Raw genomic sequence first — 24,664 nt, forward strand, 5'->3', positions numbered from 1 at the left:
CCAGGAGCTAATATGTTAGTGTTTTTGTGTTGGCATTGCAGTTTTTGTGTTCGCGTTTCCCTTGTTCTTAATACCACGTGCACGTGTGCTGCATTTCGAGCCCATGCCTGGATGGAAGACATAATCATCGTATGGCCGCCATCTGAAAATGCGACAATCTTTGATAGGGTGATAACAGACAAGAACAACTTCATTTATCATTCGCAGCTGCAAAAACTGATTCGCCACTGTCGTCATTGTTTCGTGCTGATACGGTGCAGCATAAAGAGATTGGGTTCCGAAATTAGGCCACACAAAAATACTGGGCAGGAAAGACAGCGGAAGACGAATATTGCATTTCTCACAGACATGTGTGTGCGAAAGACTCACTTGGCTGACACTGACTCATTTTTTTCTCTAAAGAAAAAGAAAGAAGCGCTCACGAAAAAGAATATCATACGGGATGTATTAATGATGGATGACTCTGGCGTGATGCCTTCAGTCTAAGAAGGCATGAAAAGAAGCAAGCATTAAAGATGGCGACAGAGCCGGGAACTGCAGCTGTTTCCTTGTTTCTGCCATGTGGTGCATATCGTCCACTAAGTCGCGGCGCAAGGCTCGAGACGTAAATCTGCAAATATAACTGCTTCCACAGCACTCAAAGAAGCATTCACTTGAAAATTGCCGAGGCGAAGTAGAGAGCAGTAATTAGGAGTTTTCGCTTTTCTTAGAGGTAGTCGCAGTTTCTTTCTCAACTGCCAGTGCGATGCCCCCGTCTGATATAAATGATTTTTTTGTTGTGCAGTTCTTTTAAGTGTTTCCAAAATGTGCCTACTGCGCACGAAGACTATAACTTCTGGAAGCTACGTTGCGAGAGAAGTTTTGAGAGTGCGCTCTCCGCAGCTTGTAATTAGATATTGCGGGTTGTGTACCAAGGCACCCATGTATTGAATACGTGGAGCAACTTCAGTGGGTTGAACAGGCAACACTTCCTAGCTTTGCAGGGTGAAAAGTGCAAGAGGAGAGGGGTCGCACCCAGCCCGATGTGGCGATTACAAAGCTGCACGCTAGCACGAACTTGCCCATGAGTGAACGTCTCCTCAGACGAATTTCACGAAAGTAAGAAATTAATGAAGCTCTCGGGGGACAGTCAGCCGCAAACGATTCAGGATGAGAGCTGCTCATAATCAGCCATTTCGACACATTTGCACTTCTCTGCTTGCTCACTGACGGGTGCATAAAGTAAGGGATGTCCCTGAGGCCTTGGTAAAAAAAGAGTTAGCAGGGAAAATTTAGCGCACGTAAAAATAAAAGAAAGTAAAAAGAAGCAGGTGTTTCCACTGTAAATCTTTGCGTACCCAGCCGAACTCAAAACGGGGCTTCTTCGTGAGAAAAGCGTAGGCAGTGATGATCCCCAGGCAAAAAGGGCCAAAGTGTGTGTACGGTCTGAAATAAATCTGCTCCAGGACTTCCTTTGCAAACCTGAAAAGAAGAGAGAAATGTTGCTCTCATTAGCATTCGAACACACTAGGTGCTCATTGTTATACAAAGAAACATTCAACGTCGCTCCAAAAGCGGCGATATTGTGCAGCGAGAAAATCCAGTCCATACTGGTGCTCATCAACTTCATTTTCACTTTGGATGATGGCAGTCTTGTGCTTAGCTATAACGCATCGAATGACATCATCCGTGATAATTGTGACAACTGCTTCCGTCACCATTGCCTAAGATTACGGCAGTATATGCTTCTGCTAATGTTTGCAGCATACAGAGGACAGTGCTTGTATGGCGTAGGGTTCACCTCTTCATTATAATGTATCTACATCGATAGATATAGCTACATAAACAGGCGCATAACATTGCACATCTCAATGCGGAAGTGGTGACTGTATATACGGGAACAAGCCCGTCATACCTAGTGGAACGGGCTGGGACTCCTTATTCTGCAATCACTTACCTGTCCCAACACACTCCTTTGTTGACCAGGTGTTTCAAAGAAGGTTTTAGGTTATTTTCAAAAATAGGCTTTTTGGGGTAAAAAAATGCCTTTTTGAGGCATAGTATCACCAGTGTTGGCGAACACCAGAAAGCCGGTGGATTGTCTGAAGTAGTGAGCTGGTACCTAATTTCTGATAATTAATGTTTTAACTATCAGAGCTAGGCAACTGGTTGCAATGAAAGATTTGTAGCCGATCGTTAGTAATAGCGACATCAGTTTTTATAATTTCGAAAATGCCATTATCCTCCGCGCTGTGGGTCGAGAAAATTTCGCGATATGTGCTTTCAAAAACCATGCAGGCAAAGCAACTTTTCCAGTGCACGTAACTAATCAAGAAAGCCAAATTTTGTTGAGCCACAGCGCCAAGAGTAATCACGCTTTTGAAACTCTAAAAACTCAAATGGCTACTGGTAACGACCGGATACTAATCTCTCATTGCAACTAGGCGTCTAACTCTACTAGTTAAAAGTTATTTTTTGAAAACTAGTTAACCAGTGCTACTTAAGACGATCCACCGGTTTTCTGGTATCCGCTAACACACGTGATACTATGCTGAAAAAGAAATATTTTTGAATGAAAAAACCTATTTTTGAGAATTTTTTAAAGTTTTCTCTGAAACGCTTGGTATAGAGGAAAACTTGGCGGGGAAGAATAAAAGAACAGGGGAATCTGCGTATGGTGGGATAATTATAATGTAGTCTGTGTCCTCCAGCCATAAAAGCCAAAGGTTGGCACACGGTTTCAGAAAGAATACAGGCTTGGAAAGACGCTAGTCCAAGCGCATTAAACACAAGTTTATAAATTTATCTCTTGAACTGATTGATAACATTTGAAAAAAAAAATAATGTTTCGTGAATGACATCCATAATCAGCATTAACAGTTTCGTGTATCTCCTTTATGAGGAATACAGTCATTGACTTGGTATTCTGAATATCGTTAACTGTTTCCCACGATCATAGTAATTTCTCCGAAGCCGTCGCGGTGGCTCAGTGGTTATGGCGCTTGGCTGCTGACCCGAAAGACGTGGGTTCGATCCCGGCCGCGGAGGCCAAATTTCGGCTGAGGCGAAATTCTGGAGGCCCGTGTACTGTGCGATGTCAGCGCACGTTAAAGAACACCCAGGTAGTCGGAATTTCCGGAGCCCTTCACTACGGCGTGCCCCATAGACTTGTCACTTTGGGTCGTTAAACCCCCATAAACCAAACCAAACCAATCATTTCTCTCAGAGGAGACAGTAACGCTATTACAAAAGTGGTCACAATATTCTAACGTGTGGCGCAGTTCCATAGACGAGGTGTTAATCACTCTTTCACACCGACTATACAACATAGAGTATATAAAATTTGGGTTTAATGGCATCGCATTACCGCTTTCATTGCATGAAATACGTGCTATGGCAGTGATTCGGCAAAAAAACGACACATAGAAACAGCGTCTATGCTTACGTAGAATCTCCAGCGACAAAGAGCGCTGTTGGTGTGTAGTTCTGTACCAGCGTCTGGCACGCGACCACAATGGTGCTCGTGATGACCAAGAAAAGCATGGCGGTCGCTGAAAGGTAGAAATTTCTGTAAACGAAGAAACGAAACAAAGCACATTTAGTAACTGGCTATTGGCTACCCTTTTAGGTAAACAGGCAGAACCCAATATACCAAATATTTTCGGCTGAAGCACTGGTCATATTTGCCTGAAGCATTAGTCATACTCACGAATGACAAAATAGGTGTTATGTTATTATTCCAATTCACGAAATGAACAACTGCGTTAGAGCTTCTATTGTTTCGAAAGTAAAGCATACGCAGAAAGTTTCAGCTGATATAAAGACGAAAATTCTAGCAGCAGGATGATATCCTCAGAGTTCAATGGAAGGCCATATTTTCCAAAAATTGGAAATCAACGCACAGGAGTGCCACGAGTGTGTTGTTTTCACACGAACGCGAGCCAACTTGGCAAGTTTGGAATCCGTTGCCTCGCGCTTACACTTTCCATTCCACGACGAACGATTTTTGAGTGGGGTGTAAGACGTCAATGCGTGTTGCACACCTTTAGGTGGTCTGAACTATCCGTCGCTTTTAGTGCAACTAAAACCCTACTTCCTATTAACCGTATCTTTTTTTTTACACGCACCACTTTTTTTCCAGCTGCTCGCTCACTATTTCATTCCTAGCCGAAAATATTCCTTGATTTCCGTCTAGTTTACAGCTGCAGATGATCTCATAGAAGAAGCTCTATTTTGGAGGATTTTTTGCACTTTACATTTACTTATGAAAGCTTGCTTGCGTTTAAAACAGGAGCAATATACCTGCACACTTAATTGCTGAAGCGCTTTCATAGTGGAAATCACGAGAAAAGTGCACGCGTTGTATTGCTATGAAGGCTGCCAAGAGCAGGGACGGCAGTTATAGAAAGACCACCTTTAGAATTGTGGCTCACCTAAAAAGGATTATCCCGAGGCCTATGAAGATAATGTGTAGCTGGGTGTCCACGGATATATACCAGTATGGCACCAGGCACTGTCAGAAAAGTACCAATCGGTGAATCAAGGAATGACCAGCTGATTTTCAATTAACAAAGGAGAAAAACAATAATGAGCTATGCTCTTTCTAGCCCATGTTTCCAATGCCTTCATTTCGGCAGATAGCTGACCGGGCGCATAAATTAGGCCAAATATAATAAACGATGTTGTTCGTATGCTTCGTAATTAGGCTTTTGTCTGAAACAAGCTTACTTGACATGAGTGAAAACAGCGCGAAAGAAGAAGCCCGAAGGCGAAACGAAGAAGGGACAGGAGGGTACCTTCTTCGTTTCGCCTTCGGGCTTCTTTCGCGCTGTTTTCACTCATATCGCAATGAACGAACCCGCCCAGCAAAAAGTTCTGCTTGACAAGCTTACTTCTTTGGGATTCTTTTTAATCTGTTGCCAGGAGCCGCTTAATTCGAAGATTATTAAATTTAATTTTTAGCCATTAAAGCGCCTGAAGAAAAGTACATGCGGTGAAATCCTGTGAACTGCACTTATTAGCCCGTTTAGAAGACAAAAAATGAACAAGAAGTTCTACTGTTCATATTGCCATTATTTATTACGACTTTTGGGACATAAAGAACGCGGCAACCTCACGTACAGGTCCTTTCAATATGAACTGGAGCAAAGTTTGAGCTTTAAATTAGTGATTCATTCATAATTATAATTCACAAGCACACTTTTTCCCGTTTTCTAACTAGCTTTCTCCTTTTCGCATATTTTATTCGAAAATAATCTTTCACTGTAGTCCAAAAATCCGCATAATATCGTTTTTTTTTTGTGCGCAAACTGGTTGTTCATTTTTGATATTGGTGGGGATGTATAGTGCACACTAGTATTCTAAGTTTATTTCGTATAAGCGCCAGAATTGCGTAAGTTTGAATTTTAATAGATGTCTGCGCTGCGGTCAGCTGCGGCTATAGAGATAAGGTTTGAAAATTTTGAAAATCTCTACTTCTGCTTAATCTTCCCGAAATCCTGAACTCGTCGCCAACAGTCACCCGGTATTAAATTTTTCTTTTAAATATGCCACAGTCAATGGATAAAAACGTTTTATCACTTACTTGAATATGAAAGGAGAGGAAGACGCTGAAAACTTCGTGTCAACGAATAACTCGCCCTAAATTACGTTTAATAATGTTGTTGAGCTATATTATAGAGTAAGTTATAATTTCATGCAATCCGCTGAAGTAAAACCTTTGATCTGTTTTCTCGAGCATGTTCCGCAAGCGCTCAAAATACGAGATGAAATGCATACAAAATTTCAGTTTTTTTTTTAGTTTTGGACACCAGAATTTTTTTTAACAAGGCAACTACACCTTACCAGGTCATCATGCGCAAGAAAGTTCTGCACGTTGAGAAGCAGAAGCCACCAGTTCTTGTTGCACTTCTCGATCTCAGCTCCAATGTACTCGTTCCATAAAGGCCCGTCGCCGAAGTGTCGGATGAGTGTGAGCATGAATATGCCCACGCAAGCCATTGGAATCAGCCTGTAAAAGAAACACTACCGCTGCCCGTACGCACAACTCACAATTCATGCGATTTCAGGTGGTACAAAACATTTACGCTTAAAATCCTGATTGACGCAGAAAAGGCAAAACTTCATCGACATGTTACGTGCTGCGCACTCTTCTGTATAAATCTGATGAAAGCTACTATAAGGTCGCATTATAAGGTCGTTGCCATCTCACCTCCACCATCGCACGACGATGTAGAATAAGGCTTTGCCGAGTCCAGCCGACCTCATCTGCTTGTTTATTGCGTACAGGAGGAAGAATCCGCTGCAAAAAGTAAACAAGGCATTTTTTGAAAGGACTTCTTGGTAACCTTCTTACTAAAGTCGACGTTAAACTAGTGTGGAGCATTCGAGCGGCGCACTCCTCTGCAAACAAATGGGTTGATTCATAGACCATTTTTATAAGGGTGCAGCTGTTTGGCTCTGAGGCGAACGCTTGCATGAAAGTAGAGCCACATATACCTATAAGCCACGCGGCAACTAGCACGTTACCTGAAAACCTTAAGTGCTTCTGCAGTTCTGTTTATTGTTTGATGGCAATTGATCTTGCGCCGTAGAAGATTCTGATGCCGTGCGTACACGTTTAAAACTAAATAAACGGCAATAGAGGACATCACACGCCAGAAAAAGGCAAATTCTTCGTCCTTCCCTATCGAAAAATCTCATATGAATTCATATGTGTCTCGTATCATTCCATATGTGTTACATACGAGCTATATGTGCCAGATATGTGTCTCGTATGAACTCGTATGAAGCCCATATGAGTTATATATGTCAGCATATGTGCCTCATATGAACACATATAGGCTTCATACAAGTTCATATGTGCCACATATGTGCCTCGTATGGACTCATATGGGCATCATATGAGCCATATGTGTCGACAAATGCGCCTCGTATCAGCACATATGCTTCATACGAGTCCATATGTGTCACAAATGTGTCTCGTATGAACGCGTATAGGCTGCGTACCAGGTCATACGCGTCACAAATGTCACGGATGAACACATGTGCTGCATATATAGTAGTTCACGCGCTACGGAAATGTGACTTGTATGGACTGATTACATATGTGGCATACCTCAACTGACACGCGACACTCGTGCGTACACAAGAGCTCCGATATGCATCGTATAAGCTTACATCAATCTCGTGCGAAACAGATAGCCGCTGATGAGTGGGCCTTGCTGTTTGAAGCACGCGGAAAAGAAGGGATGAACAACCGATTAACAAGTGCCGAACCAACGCATAAAGAAACTCTTGGCCTGTTTTAAATATTTTTCTCCCGGTAAGGGCGGGCTGTGATGTCGGCGTGCAAAAAAAACGGTATTTAAAATAAAACGCCCTGTAGGCAGACCTGGCAGAACAACCTGGTAGGAACTTTCCTGTTCAGTAACCCTGTTTCCGCGGCCAGACAAGGCCGCTGAAGCCGCTCCTACGAAGCCAATGATCGCACGTCCGAACACTGCGGTGGCCGGAAGTGAAACCAGGCGAACAAACTTGTTTATTTCAGTCAAAAGCGGTGGCGTCGGACTGGTTCATTTGTTTTTGCGTCAAGTGGCGCCGCGCTTTATTTTCCTTCGTGATAAAAATGACATATTTTTGAGAACTATTATGCAAATGCGGTTGCAAAGGCTGCTCCCCGGAATCACAGTGTCATCGTGTGAAAACATGTGTGGTGCTGTAAACGGATATTTGCGTGAGGTTGTCCTTTCCTTCAGGTTGTTGGAAGTGCGTTTTTCACTAGAATACCTGAATAACGTTCCCAAAATGAAGCTGTATAAGGATCTGGTTGATATTATGCTGCCGCCACCTTTGTATCGTGCACTCTACCGTGGAGGCCCAGGGCAGGATATTTTAAAACGGGTGAAAAAGATGCCGGTCTGGCCGACAGTGAAAACATTCTTTTTCAAATTGCACTCTAATACACTACCCGTTAAAACCTGGCGCCATGAAAAAGGAATCTTTGTCCCATGGACAACAAATTGCCTGTTATGTAAGCAGCCGGAGACAATTGAACATGTTTTCCTAGACTGCTGGGACGCCATACTTTTCAGGGATGTCCTGCAGAGAACCATCAAGAAAGGACTACCACTGCACCCTTATGGTATCAGATTTCTGTTAGTTGATCGCAAAGAGGTACCCTATGATTATTAATGCTTCTTGGCCTCCACAGCTTGTGGAAAACGCGAATGCAAGTAAGGCATGCGGATATAAGCACTCGTAGTTCACGTGAAAACTTTGTTGAAAGTGCTGTTTATCTTCGGGAATGTTACCAGGCGCAGCGTGACCCACCCCAGTGGGTAACACTACTAGATGATCTAGTGAAACTTAAGAAATTTTAACTTCACCCGCATCAGCTCAAGTGTAGTTGAAGTGTTTTTATTGTTTTCATGTCAATCTCGAAAATAAAGAAAAAAAAGCCGTAGTGTAGTGGTTAGTGTAGTGAGCTGTAGATCAGTTTTTTTTCCCGTCCAAATTTTTTTTTTATTTTCTTCATTTCACCACCTTCAATGGAAGCTTTTTTATTGTTAATTGCCTTTTAATTCCACCCCGGCCCTTCCCTTTCCTTTCCCAATAATTGTAAACCAGACACATATGACACATATCACACATACGCGTATAACACATATAGCACATATTCCATAATCTCGTATGAACCAGACACATATGACACATATATATGAGATTTTTCGATAGGGTTGTCCTTACTTTTCACGTGTACTAGCTGCGTTCGCTATTATTTATTTATTTATTTATTCATACATACTGCAGCGCAATTGTATGCGCTATGGCAGGAGTGGGAAAAACACAAAATGCAAAATACGCAACAAGGTAACAAAATACAGCAAAATGTAGAAAGTGAGCACTACAATAAAGTTCAAGTCACAAAAGAAATATAAACAAGAAAGGAACTGTTAACGACACGGTAGCTATTATGCGCAAATCTCAGGAAGATTACCCCGCGTTCGTTTTAAAACATGCGGTGTCGTTTGGATGTGATGTCATGCTCATTACGCCACCTGCACCGTACATAAGTCACCACCTCTGTCCACCCTCTGCATTGTGAACAAGGGACCTGTACGGGCCCCGAAACGTCAATTGTTTGTCCTTTTTTTCTTTTTTGGTGAGTGTTCCTCTTTTCTGCTGTTAGATTAAGCTCCTTTGCCTTGTGAAATCTATAAGGTTATGGAATCGTTGCTTCTTCTATAGAACGCCTTAGCCTACGAACGCGACGAGATAAAGGCAAAATGTCTCGAGTCATCCAATGAACGTTAGTATTTCTTTTCTTAGTTTTAATAGGAACAAAGCGTTGGACGCAATCGTTGACAAGACATTCAAAGTAATAACAAGAAAATTTACGTCCTGGCTTGCTGAGAAAGAAAAGAACATATCGAAATGATCAGCTGAAACATCAATAATGGAGTTGTCGTCAGCACGAGTGAACTCAGGAAAGTGAAGTCTTTCGCTTCATGATTGTGCACATAATCAATACGAGAAAAAGGCAGAATTGTTTCACTCAGAGTAAGTTTTACTGAGTTCTCTTACAAAAACATTTTGACGTAAGATAGTAGAGACAGAGCTCGCAAAGTTACACAGTATCAAAGACCTCCTTTACATAAAGCACCTAATAAACAATTAGTATTAAAGCGAATGAGAATACCATTTTGTGCACCATCTATACGACTAAAATTTCAAGTGTTGTGATAACTGAAGCCATCAAGAAAAAAAAATCCGCACTAATATTTCACTAAGTATCGCTGCTTATAATGCTCACAGAAATGCTTTCCGAAGAATTTTGGCAGCCTTTGAAACCACAACCTGGTTATCCGCTTCTAAAGAACGATAAATATCATGGGCACAGCACATAGTTTATAGTCTACTCAGAGTATTGCGATAGCCATGCTGCGGAACACTATCTTTCGTATGTTTTGAAGAAGGTGCGCGGGATGCTTATAAATGATATGCTCTCAAACTTTTCTCCGCAATCTTTAATCGCTAAAGCAGGGAGTGGCAGCCATCTATAAGCCGTCCTATGTCTCCCCAGCCGCTCACGTTACGAGTGATTTATCCGCATTATCCACCTGTATTACGAGGCGCAACTCTTTCGATACTAATGCTCGTTCCTTGTTATGTGATACCAACATCCGATCAGTCTACCACTTCCTTCAGTATGACCTTGGCATCATGGTTTTTAAGCTATTAGATCTCACACTGCATTTGCAATTTATCCACCTCATTGGCTAACTGAATTCCGCTGATTTTTATGTTACTATTTCTTTATTTTGTAATTATCTATCGAGGGTTCAGGTACAGTTGTTTGACTTTGGAACCCTCGCCTGTGTAGTTTACATGTCGTACCAATTCCAGATTCAATAAGTTTTTATTTCATTTGAAATATTGCTACCGGTACACTCTCCTGGAAATTTTTGGTAGACTTCCGTCACTTTGAAAAGTACCATTCATGTACCGTAATTTAAAAAAGAATGCGCGGAAAAAGAACACAGGAATCTTCACCTACATAAATGTGTGAACCTTGAAGTTTACCGAATGTTTTTTTACCCCAAGTATTTTGCAGAAGATAAAGGGACTAGGAGAGCAGAAAGTTTGGCTAGACAAACACAACACAACACAGAGACAAACACAAGGACGAACGTTATTCACGGAGTTGTGAGTAGCGTTCGTTCTTGTGTTTGTCTCTGTGTTGTGTCTGTCTAGCCCTGTGTTTGTCTCTGCTTAGTCCTCGTGTTTAGGCGAATTTTTTTCAGTATGAATAAAGGCACCCTTCAACGCATTCTCAATATCGTAAATAAACCCAGCAATCGCTATATTTTGTTGTCATGAATAATTAAGCTCAATATTCGCTAACTCACGCTCGAACGCTGACCGGCTTTTACCTCACGCTTTTGAAAAGTGCCCCCCTTTTCGTGTGGCGCGTCTACATGTACTACACGCTTCGGAACAGCTATCAGACAGATACTTTTATGCGTCACATGAATGAAACGAGGTTATTTCGGAGAAGAAAATTTTAAAATAACGAGCAGACAAAGTAGAATCGCACAGTGTCGGCAGCCCGGCTAATAGCAGCTGCGCCTAGAGATAAAAAAAGAATGAAGAAACAAACAAGGGCATAATTTTGTGAAAGATGACGCTTCACTTGATGGGGCCGGACGAGAGGCGTATAACTTTTAGCGCGCATAGAATTACGAGACCGGAAGGAAAGGTGCAATGAACGCAAAGGGTGAATTCTGATTCCCAACAACCCCGCTTCTCTGCAAAGATTCTTGCCAGAGGAAATTCAAGAAACAGTGCCCTTGGCATAGAATACATACCTCAGCTCCTTTAATGAGACATTGAGACAACTCCATAAAATCATTGTTCTCAGTTAAAACAGGCTTGTGGCTTTTTCTGGCTATGTCTTTTTTTGTTTCCTCCGTGATCACTGTCTATAATTAAGTCGCAGTGTAACCCATGCTTTGGCCTCCACGCGTAAAAATTACATTATGCGTGCACCGCTCTTTCTTTACTTGCACAATCGGTGACAGTTGCATTTCATTTGTGAAACTTCTTAGCTTATAAAACCTCATTTTCTTTGACAGTAGCTCCTTGGTCGTTATAAAACGACTATCGGTCAATACCCGCAAATTTCACTTTGTGCTCAGTGTCTCTTCAAGTAGCTGCAGTGTTGTCAGGTATTCTCCGCCCTGTTGAACTCCATTTAGTCAGTGACACCTTTCGAATCTCAAGGCATGTATTTCGGATTTATTCACAAGCCACACAGGAACGCGGCTATAGGAATATTTCCCTGTTTTTGAAAGATATACTTGGAAGTTCATTCGAAGAATTTTGTTATTGCTCATGCGGATCTCAAACCTTGCCGCGAGCTTTTGTGCTGACACCGCTGCCTGCGGTAATAATTCTTCTAGCTAGAGGTATAATTCACCAGAGGTATAATTCACCAGTATAATTCACAATGTATAATGCACCAGTGATCAAAGAGAATGCCGAAGTCAACGTTTTCAGAAGGAAACGAGTCAAAAGCGGAAAAATCTTGATCGCAGCTATTATCTGCATATTGAGGCCTGAAAGCAAAACAAAAAAACGCGGGCGAATGCACAGAAGTGGACAAGACGTGTGGTAAGTATCAACTTTATTGGAGAACTAGTCAACCATTCCGTACTTTTGCGTACCTCATTCCGAAACTGGGCACAGGCTGAGAAAAATATTGATGGACATTTCAAGACCTATTCCACTTGCAGCAGATTGCTGTTGCAACATGCTGGATTGAGAGAATAATTAAAAAGTTAACACATTTCGGCTGATTAATTCCATAACTGTGATCGCTATCTTGTTATCTTGTGTCCGTCGAGCCCAACACACACCACAGAAGGCAGCCTCCACATGACATCAACGTCCTTTTTTTGATAAAACTGAAATGATTAACAAGGACCGCCCTGTACACCGTTTGTTGGCTTGTTCTAGAATACGAAGTAGAAAGCTAGCAGCCATCCTTTCCAATTCTGCGTTTTCGTCCATATCGTTTAGCGCTCTTTTAGGTTTTAGTCAACCGCTGCCACCAGAAAGTTAGGGTCAAACGGGCAAGAAAAAGAACAAATTGCCCGTCCCGCACCGCCAGAGGAACAACAGGCTTGCCACCAGACACGGTTGTGCTGCAACCTTTTCGCCATATATGGAAGATGCTGCTTCAGCAGCAGGCTACCATGTCTCAATAAGAACAACTTTTTCGGCCTGAGGTACAATCTCACTATATAAATTTGGAGAGGTATCTGCCGCGCTATTTTACTAGGGGCAGAATTTCTAGACGGTGGACTTTACGCTCCAGAGATTTAAACTGGGTATCAACCACTTCGCAGAAAGCGAATATTGGAAAAGATATCTTTTAATTAATTTTACTCATCATTTTAAGAAACTGGGGGCAGATTACTCAACTTAGCTACATATTGTCCAGAAATCAGCGTAATTAGACATAAAAAGTTTACTAGCCGAATATTTAGGCTCGGATGGGTTGCTGCTGTTGATCTGCGAGATTTTAACTGATTGTTTTAGCAGAACGTGAGTTTGGTTTCATGTCGATATTTAATGCAAACTCATACCATACATTATTTTAATGTGTTAGGACACTTAAAAAAATTATGACGGTGATTCTGAGAGGTGAGGAACAAAATTGAATTAGTTAAAAGAAACAAATTCTTATTTTTGAGGTAACATATCCGTGTAAAATTGCGCATAGGCCGAGCATTTTTCCTGTCTTTTCTCCCCTCTGAACTAGAACAAGATAGATAATTGGACGTAGGATGGCGTAAAAGTCCAGTCGGGTAATGAAAAATGCACCTGTTCGGTTGGTGATGCCAACAGCCACTGGCTGATGTTTTTGGCAATGGTGCGTGCTTGGCTAATAAAGCGTGCCGATGGGAATCTTTAAGGTATCATGCGGATCTAGTGTTACCTGATGAAGAAGAATGTGTCCACTGCCAACCAGGCGTTGTTGAATGGCTGAGTGTTGTATTGCACCACCAGCTTCTTGGCTATTTTCGCGCCGGCTGCATGAAGAAGGAAGCAAGAAAGCAATTAAAACGGCTTGCTTCGTGAACTGTCAACACATGGGGACGCTATATGCAGCCACAATTAGACGATGACCCCGACTTGGTGTTGATGTAGGTTCTATCGCAGGGCAAACTGATTTGAAGATAAAGGGCACGATGACAATTTCTAATAAATAAAGACGCGCGTGAGGCAGTCCAGCTGCTAGGCTAAAAAGCTCCTAGTGAAGCATGGGGATGGGAACAAAACGTGCATCGTTACGTCAAAAGTGAGAACTCCTGATAAACGTTACTAGGCGTTACTAACACCTGAAATACTGTTATCCGCGCCGCAGCTTTTACTGCTAATGCGTCCGGAAACTGAGCATAGACACACAGCCACAACAACGAAAAAGCCTGAAAGCACACGCAATTTTTTCGTCTAACAGCACAGAGTTAAACTAAATGAGTGACACGGAGAGATCAAGCGCGGATCGCGTTAAGGTCAACCATCTGCTTCATGTGGCGTCTATGTTAGTTGCTACTACTTTTTCTGACGTCATTGTTCGCGACCCAACGTTTGAATGCTCAAAGCGCATTACGTTAGATCTTCCACTAGCGTGACCGATAGTTTCATTCTATTTCTTGACTCTAATTCGCGCAAGCAGCGAAATCTAACGCAGGCAACAAATGAGGTGCAAAAGTGCAGTTCAGGAGTTTGCAAAATTTATAGCTAACTGAAAAATAAAACACCGAAACAGAAATGGCACTTTGAAGGAAGCGTGTTTCTATTTTTTTTTCCGACGGCCCTATTTCATTTTCTTTAAGGTCCGCAGAGAATACGTTGGACACCCCCAGCTTTTGTTTACTCGTTTTGTGTAAAAGCGATGACAACGCTGCGTACACAGCGGGACGTGGTTTCGAAATAAAAAGTATTACCGCTATACATACCTCGTTTACCCGTACTGAGCTGCACATTGCAAGGACAATGTTGACAACGCGCAAGATCAATTCTTCAGCCATATATCCTAATCTATTGAAGCAGCATTGCAGAGGGTAACTAAATTCGATCCTGAAACTTGGGCAGAGGGCATAAAACAGTGGCGGGACTCACAGTATACGGACGTGTCATTGTAGGCGTAGTGGTGCACCCAAACAATCCACACGATGCTTAGGGCTCGCAGGCCGTGGAAAACTTGCAGTCGCCGTGTCTCATCGTCTGCGGGCTCCTTTACAACGAAGATCTTCCGCGCTGTTTCGTAGGCAGACAACTTTGAGAGCCGTTCGAGCACGGGCCCTGAAATGAGCATGAGCCCGCACACGTCTTGACATCCATTTTTGTTGCTTTTTTTTCCAAAGATGCGTGAACCATGCGCGACAAGAAAATGCAAGAAGTGTAAGCATGTTCATGCCTGCCGTACTCTTCTTGTTTTCCTCTCATTTTTAGCAGTCACCTTACTTGAATATTGAACCATTCATTCACTTTAATCATAATTAAACTCTAATTACCTATTGAAAGACATATATTAATTTTTTTTTTCAGAGAATTAGGACATCACATCAAACGCTTTTCTTTCGTGTTCTCCATTACCTTCTTCAAAAATGACGGCTGAGTGAGGGTTCATCTAGGCAGAAAAAAAAAGGTTCACGTTCACTGCAACCGCTTCAAGCTTGTATGTTAAACTTTCAAAGATGTAGAGAAATCAGGGGACACAGGGGAGTAATTTTAAGGTGTAGGATTATGTGGTGATCATCAAAGATGCTACGAATTTCAGCGCTGTAGCTAATCGCTCGACACCGCTTTACCACGACGTTACTGGCAGTACAGCGGTTGTGGCGTTGACGCCCGTATGCCCTAGTAGCTCCATCGCGGTTAACCTGACTCTTGCATCTGTCGTGTTCAGCTTCGCAGGCTCGCATTTCGATAATCCTGTTGCCAATGGCTCATCTTGGCGTCGCCAGCTGGCACATCATAATACTCTAGCGGCTGGCACTTTCGCACCCCTGTCCTCCGGATTTTCAATTACATTCACCGCTCGCGCGCGCGTATGCGGCGAAGTTTGCAAGCCTTTTCTGCCGAGTACTGCTTCGGATGTCCCTTGTTCTCTGCCACGACACCGAGCGACAGAGCGACGGCGACACGGCACGAGCTATTGTACTGTGTGCTTAAACTTCGGCGCGAAACTATCTGCATGGGGAACCTCAGCGATGAAGTTCCATTCTACATTTTCTTAGCCAGTCTTTTCATGGATCTTACCGTGGCTTTTCTTGTACCTCGGAGACGTCAGGAAAATGTTCACAATGACATGAATAGCCGTGGAAAAGAACACGGGTAAACTGATGCACACCAGCACGGCACTGAAAACAAAATTATCGGATGTTAGTCCTACAAGGCATATTCTGAGTTTCGCGTAGGTATAAGTATAACCTATAAGAATGTAGAAATAAGACATTTGGGTCTGAAATTGGAAGCTTTCGTTATTAAAAAGTTAACTATTTTACGTTCAACGGAGTGACACAGTATGTGTTGAATTGTTTCCTTCGTATACTGTTTGAGGTTTGGCAGCCTATGTTGTTGTGAACACTAAATCAAACTTTTTTCCTGAGTGATTTCTCAGCAGGGGGAATATTGCTACTTGTACTGTTTTATTTGATTAGTTACGCACACGATCCTCAAGGCACGCAAAGAAGTTTTCTAGCAAAATGAAAACTGTTACCAAATTGTATCTGGAATAATCAGACAAATCGATGTTTCAGCTGAAAATTCATAGAATTAGTTGCTGCTACAAGTAAAATGCAAAATGAATGCACAGCAAAATGCACAGAAGAACCTTAAGTTTGTGGCAATGGGAACACCAATGCCTGAACTAATTCTAACAGTCCACCAATCCTTTTTATCATTCCTTAGCCACAAGGGCACTCGCACAAATCTTTTTGTGTGGCGTGCGAGGAAATCAAAGGGCGTTACAAATGTATATGCCAAGGTTATTAACTTGCAATGCATACGTCCCCTGACACACTAACAACTATGAGTACTTTGGACCTTAAAAACGATTTGTAAGCAGTTAAATATGGTGCAATAATGAAGGTTCATGAACTAGAGCTTAAGGAGGCCATACGAGCTGCCATATAACCGATAATTCTGCGATAATTCTATTTAAAGTTATGCAATTACCTGAAAAAGTATTTGTTATTAGGTATGGTGCATCACACACTACAGAGAACATGCATACGTGCTTTGCACTATTAAAGACGAGAACAGCAGGCGCTCAGTATATGTCTGATATTTCTTCTCTGCGTCACCTTTTCTTCAAGTGCAAAAAATCACAAACACCACTAAATATTTTCCTTGGTGTGAAACTACAACATATTCTACAGAACCATTTCCAAAGCAGTTAATTTATAATGCAATACACCATCGAATATTCATATACTACGTAGCATGTATTACATTCACAGAATAAAAGGTGGTTTATGACTACTCTTATCTCAGATAAGAAAATGCCATGCATAATCTGATCAGAAAGGCCCACTGAGTAATTTTTTAATGTGTAACTTGACTGCAATATGAATGCAAGACTAAATGCAAAACTTTATTGGATTACAGTGTAATGCAAATTGTATTCAAGACAAGAAACGGAAACAGAAATAAAAATATCTTGTGGCCAATTTCAGTGACAGATTCGAAGTGGTCCACCCGGTCCAGGACAGAGCGTCTGCATCCGGCGAAAAGCACTCACCGCGGATCAGCATTTGGAGCAGTCGTGCTCCGATAGGAGCTGCCGCCGTAATGCCGGGTAGCTACAGCGCGGTCGGCGCAGAATTTACTCGACATTCCTTGCGCGCCCCAGCCAGCATCGTCTTGATGAAGCCCACATCTTTTGTCTTCTTTTGCGGCCAACGAAATAAATCGAAGACTCGCGTGCATTCGTTCTTATATCCCACTTGCAACTCGGCAGCCCGCAGTGGCCTGAAGGGGTTCCGAGACATTACATGAGATCACAAGGCTCCACTGGCTCCTTGTGACAAGTAGCAGGCAGAGTTTCGGTCGAAGTCGGCGATTTCGAGAATTTTAGAGATGATGAGTTCTAACTGTTGCGATGCGTGACCTTGGTTCGTCAATGGCACCCCACTTTGGCATGGGAACAAAGTTTCTTCGAAAAGAACAAAAAAAAGCTTACTAAGAAGTGGTCCAAGTCTTCTGCTGCTATTCGCAATTAGTATCTGGCATAAAATCTCACGCGCCAATAGTTTTACCTAAACTTATTCGGTACATTTTTTTTCAGGAGAAAATATGTTGGCATATGTGTGCAAATTACGTGAAAGATACATTTCCTTATGCTGGTGAATTGTCCCCGGGCATAATACGGTACAAGGTCCTGCAAATACCTAAGATATGAACAGGAGCTTTGCCACCAAGTCATGGAACTTATTAACCGAAATAATCTAGAATACGCATGGCTAAATAATATCATGGTTCCAATTAACCGTAAGAGGTAAAATTCGTGCCTTACATGAATATCTTGTCTTTCAACGTCAGCTGAGTGGTGGAAGCTTGAGTGCAGTCGCTGACGAATGCATCCCAGTGAATCCCTCTGAAAACTGAATAAGGCAGCAAATTTAGGAACAGAGGCATAACCTCAAAGAAAATGGCGTAATCACGTTATGTTTCGTTGCTACAGGGTTTAAATGTGTGCAAAACAGCTGCAGTTACAAATGGTGATAAGCTTCACAAAAATGGTGTCCACAAATACCTTTAGGGTTTGAAACAGTGACCTTTCAAGCGGCACTCTTTAGGGGTAATCGCAACCATTTTGGAGTGCACTCGCGACGAAAAGTGTATTCTCGAGTGACAGAATGCACTATCGTGAGTGTGTTCAGTGCACTCAGAGACGATTCGCGGCTCGTTTTTGCGCCCGAGCGCGGACATGTGCACGTGCGTATGAGAGAGAGAAAGAGCGCGCTCTTCGCGTGTTTACCCCACTGAAGAGCTAACGTTTAACTGATTCAAAGTATGGCAGTAATTTTATGACGTTCTAAAGGGACACGGCTACGATTTGGTATCGATGGGTTACAAAAATGGGAAATGATTTGTGCTAGAACAAGCAACTTCCACAGAGGAGTCGAGAGAACGCGGGCAGAAAGCTCATGGGACTGTGATATTTACCACTTCATTTTTCTTTTCTTTATCTCTGCCCTCTTTCTTTCTCTTATCTCTCCTTCCTTCAACCGCTGCCGGATATATTAGGTTATAGCCACGCACTGAGCTGTAGCGGCGTAGCAGCCAGTCTCTAATCTCTTCCCTTTCTTTTTAAAGATACAGGCTATGGGGCCGTATTCTCTACGTATGCTTTATCTTTCCCATATCGAATCCATTTGGTCATCTGGTCACTGTTATTCGGTTAAATAGACGCGGTTTTCGGGTGCCCGTGGTAAGCGACCGTACCTTTGGCTCAATGACGACCGGACCTCATCACTGATTGGATATAGTAGCCAGTGGTGAGCCGGTGTGCGCGGCATGATGCGATGGCTAGCGTCGACGTGGAGACCCGCTACGTTGCATTTTTGAGATTGCCGCTTGCTTCTTTCGTCTGATGCTGCCCTCACGCTGACGTCACGCCAAATTGAGTAGAAAAAGTAGAAAATGGTGTAATGAAAGCTTATAAAATACGGCTACTGGTGTCGTTTTCGTACTTGCTGACGAGTTACTTCACCTGCAGCGGACCTCGATATTTTCTGGCAAGATTTCTACTTCAACGTCAATTTTATTCCATGCCGCTTCCCTAAATCCTTAAACGTGCACACCAAAAGAAATGGTGTTGTGAAAAATATTGTTTTAATGATCATGATGGACGTAATGCCGCAAGTTCAGCTTTGACCGATCAACGTATAGCACAAGGTGCTTTTGTCTACAGAGTGTGCGGTAAAGCATCCATTTTCCAAGCACTTCATCGCAGTGAAGCTTAGCCCCCGGCAAAGGCAGAGCCAGTACTCGTTTGAATGGAGGTACCCGATGGCACTGAATGTCGAATCCTGCATTATCCGCATACGTGGCGGGTGCTCAAACCACGAGACCCCCGCTGCGGTAAAAAAAAAAGATGTTTTGATCGGAAGACAGTACCGATGACATGTTTAACTGACAACAACTATTTATTTAGCAACGTATGCATGTCCTTACTCACATGCACATTTCAGGCATAGACTTCCCACAGAAATTTTAGTATATTTTTAGGTTGAGTGGAAATCAACCATAGCTCTTGAAATAAATTTAATAGCGGTGCGTACACTATCAGCCTAATTCATCCCGAAAGCTAGGCGAGTTCAGTTTTAGGCAGTTGTCTTTATTTTTATCATTTTTTAATTTGTTTCCGAGCTAAGCTCTACTTCCCTTCAAAAGGGACAGCACGTAGGTGGAACTATATGTCTATGCCGTCACCCTGACTTCTTGCTCCTCTCCGATCAAGTTATGGGTGACCAATAGAACCTACTTTGAACAGCATTGCGTTTAGCCAGGAAAGCTCCACGACAAACAGCTGAGAAAACTTCAAAATTGCTTGCCGAGAAGTTATTTTGATGAGTTCTTTTGAGAGTTCGAAGCTGTTAAGCACAATTATTGCAGGCTTCGAGTTACTTCGGGCACTCTCGCGTTAAACGCATAAAAAACTTTGACATCACATACATAGTGAAAAGATATTCTGTGTATTTCTGTATGTTCTGCCAAAAAACTATTTTTGGTCCCTTGAATTGTAGTATCCCACACAGGCACGTATTTCATCCCACCTTTATAAGAACACGTAAAAGTATCAGCTTCGTTTTTTGTTAATACTTGGATACGATGACGCAAAGAGAAAGTTCGCTCCTAAGCTGTTTGCATGTTTTACTGCATTTTACAAACCATGGAACTAGTAAATCGCTTTAAAGTTCCTCAGCTGCCCCGTAGCAATTGCCACGCAGCTCAGTGGTTTCTAGAATCCGCCCATAATTCGTATATTGGGCACGTTACTTCTTAAAATCGCTTTTGCTAATTATTCAGCAATGGAAATACGGCGTCCTCCGCTCAAATCCAAGTTTCTATGGGCGATATCTGTGGTCGCTGCTCTCACTACAAGCCTGGCCTGATACGCAGGACAGGAGCCAGATAACCCTCAGCTGTCTCCTTTTGGTAATGTCTTAGAAGTGGTGCAGGTTCACATTCTGGCAAATAGCCTCAACCGGGTGCATGCTCACCTCACGCCCATGTCATCCTTTAAAATATAGCAGCTCTGCCTCCATCGCAAGGCAACATAGGGGAGGAGACGAGCATCTGCCTTTATGCATTTATTTCTGTGATCTCTACTAGTATCCAGGTGGCGTTTGCAGAAGCAAACATCTGAGGTCATGGTAATGAAGAACGATCGTGCATACACACTTTTTACGAGCAAGCGGATTTTTTTTTTCATTCAAAATTGAAGTGAACGAACAGGCCCCTTAAATCCAGCCGTATATGGAACGCTGCTTTCTTGTCCCGCTTGTGGTGCCCAGCTTCTTCCTTGCTTAGAGCAAGACCTCTGCTCCCTTAGCAGGTGAAGTAAACATGCCGGAAATCCAATTATCTTTACATGACTCCTGACAGGAGAGGCCCCTAGCAGATTATGCACATTTTCAGCACTGCGTCAGAAGAAACATTTCGCCGCACCGTTCTTTGCGATGGCTTGCACATCCTCCTTGGAGCACACTGAAGGCATGCATAGTCCGGTCCTTGCAGTTGTCGTGTAGAATGTCCCGGCGTCCTTCGCAAACTCTCGCATTACCTGCGTAGGTTATAGGCGTGTATCACACAAGTTTAGCAGAGAAGTCCTGTAGCAACGGTCGTGAAAGACAGCCCGTGGTGCAGCGAATACATAGCGGCCTCAAGACTGGATAGAAGCTCCTGGCAGGCGCAGAAGGAAACGGTTGTGTTCAGCGCTCAGTTGCCTGAAACATGTCAGGTGCCCTTCCGGACCTGACATGTTTAATCGCTATGTAGCCACAATGCAACAGAGTATGACTAGAATAGTTAGCATAAGATGGATAGTGAGGACTAATTTAAGTAGGCCTGTATTGATATGGTACCGCATTCCAATCACAAAGAGACCCCCTCTCAAGGAAGATGGATCATTTGTAAGCTAGACAAGACCAAAAAACGAAAATCAGGTGCTACTCTCCTGCATGCATCGGCCCTGTTTTTTTGTCGCGGATTCCAGCGGCCATGCTACATCGCCATTCACTTCAAAACGCTGGCAACCCGTCCTTTTCATTAAGGACGTCACACAGCCGAGTCGACTGGCGGGTAGATTTTTAAATTAAATTTTCTCGGCAATAAATGTTTCTTCTGCTTCCGTAAAAACGCCGACAACACCAGGGAATCAATTTTTTCTGAGAACAACAGTAGGATGGAACAGTCCCCAGTATTCCTTTCACAGACCTTGATTACAGGTGTTCATTAGTTAGGTCAGCTGAGCACACTCTGATCACACGTTTCCCCGCCTCCGCAGTCACTCGCGGTTCAAGGAAACACGAAACGCATCACCACGTAGTGCACGTGGTGCAACTCGTTTATGCGTTTATGGGTCTACAGCAGCCAGGATGGCTGACCTGTCGCGATATCTTTCCGTGGCGTTTTAGTCAAGGCAAGCTGTCTTTCTGATTTGTTCGGCCCACATTGAGGTCAGAAAGAAAGCAATTGAAGTGGACCAACGATGTTTCACGCATCAGTGGCATACCCCGCTCGGGGCGAAATTACAAGTGCGCGCGGCCTTTCCCTCCCCCTCCCCTGACGCCACACAGGAAGCGGAAAAGGGGCTGACCGAGTTTTCCGGGAAGAGGGTCAAGTTGACGGCCACGAAGTGTTTGTTGACGAAGCGTGGCTTGGGCGGCAGCGGGGGCCTCGATTTGACCATGCAGTACTGGCCGCGGAATAGCAGCGAGCCGTCTTCCGAGGAGCTGTCCGGAACGGCCACGCTGAGGCACTCCTCGTAGTCGCCGAAGTCGGCCAGCGACCCGTCCAAAAGGCCTGGAGCCAGCTTGCCCGACGAGTCGATCACTGCGTTAATGGCAACAGGGAGCTTTTTGAGGAACAGATAATTTCAACAAAAGATGTTGGCTAGCATAGCATTGACCAGTTGGTGAGAGGTTGTTGTTATTCGCTCATGGACGTTCTTTATTATAAATCAACACACCATCCTCGCGGCTTTTCAGCAACCAGAAGTTCTCCTGCGAGACCATATCATAGTAGTTAGTAGCCATAGCGCACCTTACAGAGTTCAACATTTGCGGGATATTTTTTTTCTTTTCCTTGATGCAACATGCATACGGTAGGAAACAACCGAGGGCCTGTCTTAAAGCCAACAACTTTTACATTGTTGAACCGACAGATCAACCGATTGCTCCGTTTTCAATTAATGAGGTCCGATTTGAGTAGCTGTACGAAAGGCGGTTTTTTCCACCGCAAGCAATGCACCCATCAGCTACTCACTTGAAAATGTGCGATTGAAAGGCAGTTCAGGAATATTACCAACATGTGCCAGGTGACCATGAGGTACTGAGTTTCAACAAGCTGCTCACAGCTTTAAAGCTTTAAAGCTTTAAAGAGGTTAGGGCAGCAGAAAGCGTACGCAGCTTGGTGCGCTGCCACTTCTTTGCGCTCCTTCACCAGCACCATTGTGCAGAACATTTCGCATGCATCTGTCACATATGCAACTTCACATAACTACTTTTAACATGCACTCCCAAATCACTATACGGCATGCAGCGCATCAGCCGGCGGCAACTTATGAACGTGCTGGTTACGGTTTTCTTATATTTATATAACGTGCATTCACTTTATGATATTGCCTGTGCCACTCACAAACGTCTGGGGAGCATTCACACTTGATAAACAAAGAAAAAGTTACGTAGGAGCGAGGAGGAGGAGGAGGGCAGAGAGGTTAACCGAAAGGAAAATAAAATATACGGAGGGCACTTAAAGGTGAACGCGTTAACATTTTAATATAGATTTTTTCCTTTCTTTCTAACGACACACTTTTCAAAAAACAGAGACGCCGATGAAAAAAGGACATTTGATGTTGATGTTTCGGATCCGAGAACGGGAGCCTTGTTCACAACGTTAACCCGATTTACGCGCAATGCTTGCGGCGGTTACTTCAGCTTTTAAAGACGAACCTTTTTGGTGTGATTCCATTGTGAGCAAGGCGCCCGCTCTGGGCGCCGAAACGTAAACATAAAATTTCATTTTCTTGTCGGCGAGTCTGTTTTTTGAAATGTATCCCCCCGGCCAGACGGGATTCCGTCATACTCTCGATTTCATGCATGACACACCTGATCATTAACATACAGCTGTAAGGCAACGAATATACTATGGTCACCTTTATCGGCCAAGCAGCAACGCTGCTTTGTGCCCTATGGGCTGCGCTGTCGCCTCGTAATCTGCAGGCCCTTGGTTCAATTCCTCGCATATTCAGAGTAAATTAATTTCTTTGCTGATGATGTCATAAAAGGTTATCTGGACGACTTTTCCTGGGCGCCAGCAACGACGCCGGGTTTGGATGCTAATGGGCCATATGAGGCTTTCTCCTTAATACGAAAACAAGGCTTTTTAAAGCGCCATTGAAAGTTGAAACTTTGTCTTCTGAATTTGGAAGCCTGCCTATTTGAGAGCTCAGTGAAAGCATCGATATCCAGTCGTGGTATTGCATAATGTTGTGTTTCTACCCCCCCCCCCCCCCCCCCTTAACTCTCTTTGTGTGTTCCCGTCACACCTGTGTCCACTCGGACCACGTGGGCCCGATCATGCAGCTACCGTGAACATTCATCGAGGCCTGCTGTTGTAACCGTAATTCGGACCACGTGGGCCCGATCAAGCCGCTATCGTGAACATTCATCGAGGCCTGCTGTTGTAGCCGTACTTCGGACCACGTGGCCCGATCAAACAGCTACCGTGAACAATCACCAAGGTCGACAACCCCGCGACGACCATGGGAAGTGGGATGTTTGGAATGCCCCTCCGAGCCTCAGCGGATTAGTGTAGCAAGAATGTCGAGGGCCATTGTCAGCAGAAACCCCAGCGACCACAGCGGAGATGACCACTATAG

General features: G+C 43.4%; 1 protein-coding gene across 1 annotated transcript in view; it reads right to left on the reverse strand.

The window, feature by feature from the left end:
• LOC149357529 (nose resistant to fluoxetine protein 6-like) overlaps window positions 1-24,664 on the reverse strand; it is a 48,765-nt gene that overhangs the window by 12,818 nt on the left and 11,283 nt on the right. Inside the window, exons 2-12 of the mRNA XM_089577941.1 lie at window positions 22,382-22,617; window positions 21,232-21,346; window positions 18,071-18,158; window positions 15,814-15,914; window positions 14,671-14,853; window positions 13,484-13,577; window positions 6,191-6,280; window positions 5,824-5,989; window positions 4,413-4,492; window positions 3,425-3,547; window positions 1,338-1,461 (exon numbers count right to left, since the gene is read on the reverse strand). Coding sequence (XP_089434067.1) covers window positions 1,338-1,461; window positions 3,425-3,547; window positions 4,413-4,492; window positions 5,824-5,989; window positions 6,191-6,280; window positions 13,484-13,577; window positions 14,671-14,853; window positions 15,814-15,914; window positions 18,071-18,158; window positions 21,232-21,346; window positions 22,382-22,617 — 1,400 coding nt within the window. The remainder of the gene's footprint in view (window positions 1-1,337; window positions 1,462-3,424; window positions 3,548-4,412; window positions 4,493-5,823; window positions 5,990-6,190; window positions 6,281-13,483; window positions 13,578-14,670; window positions 14,854-15,813; window positions 15,915-18,070; window positions 18,159-21,231; window positions 21,347-22,381; window positions 22,618-24,664) is intronic.

This window comes from Amblyomma mixtum, chromosome 3, assembly GCF_055824585.1.
Source record: "Amblyomma mixtum isolate Tamu chromosome 3, ASM5582458v1, whole genome shotgun sequence".
NCBI classification, from domain to species: domain Eukaryota; kingdom Metazoa; phylum Arthropoda; class Arachnida; order Ixodida; family Ixodidae; genus Amblyomma; species Amblyomma mixtum.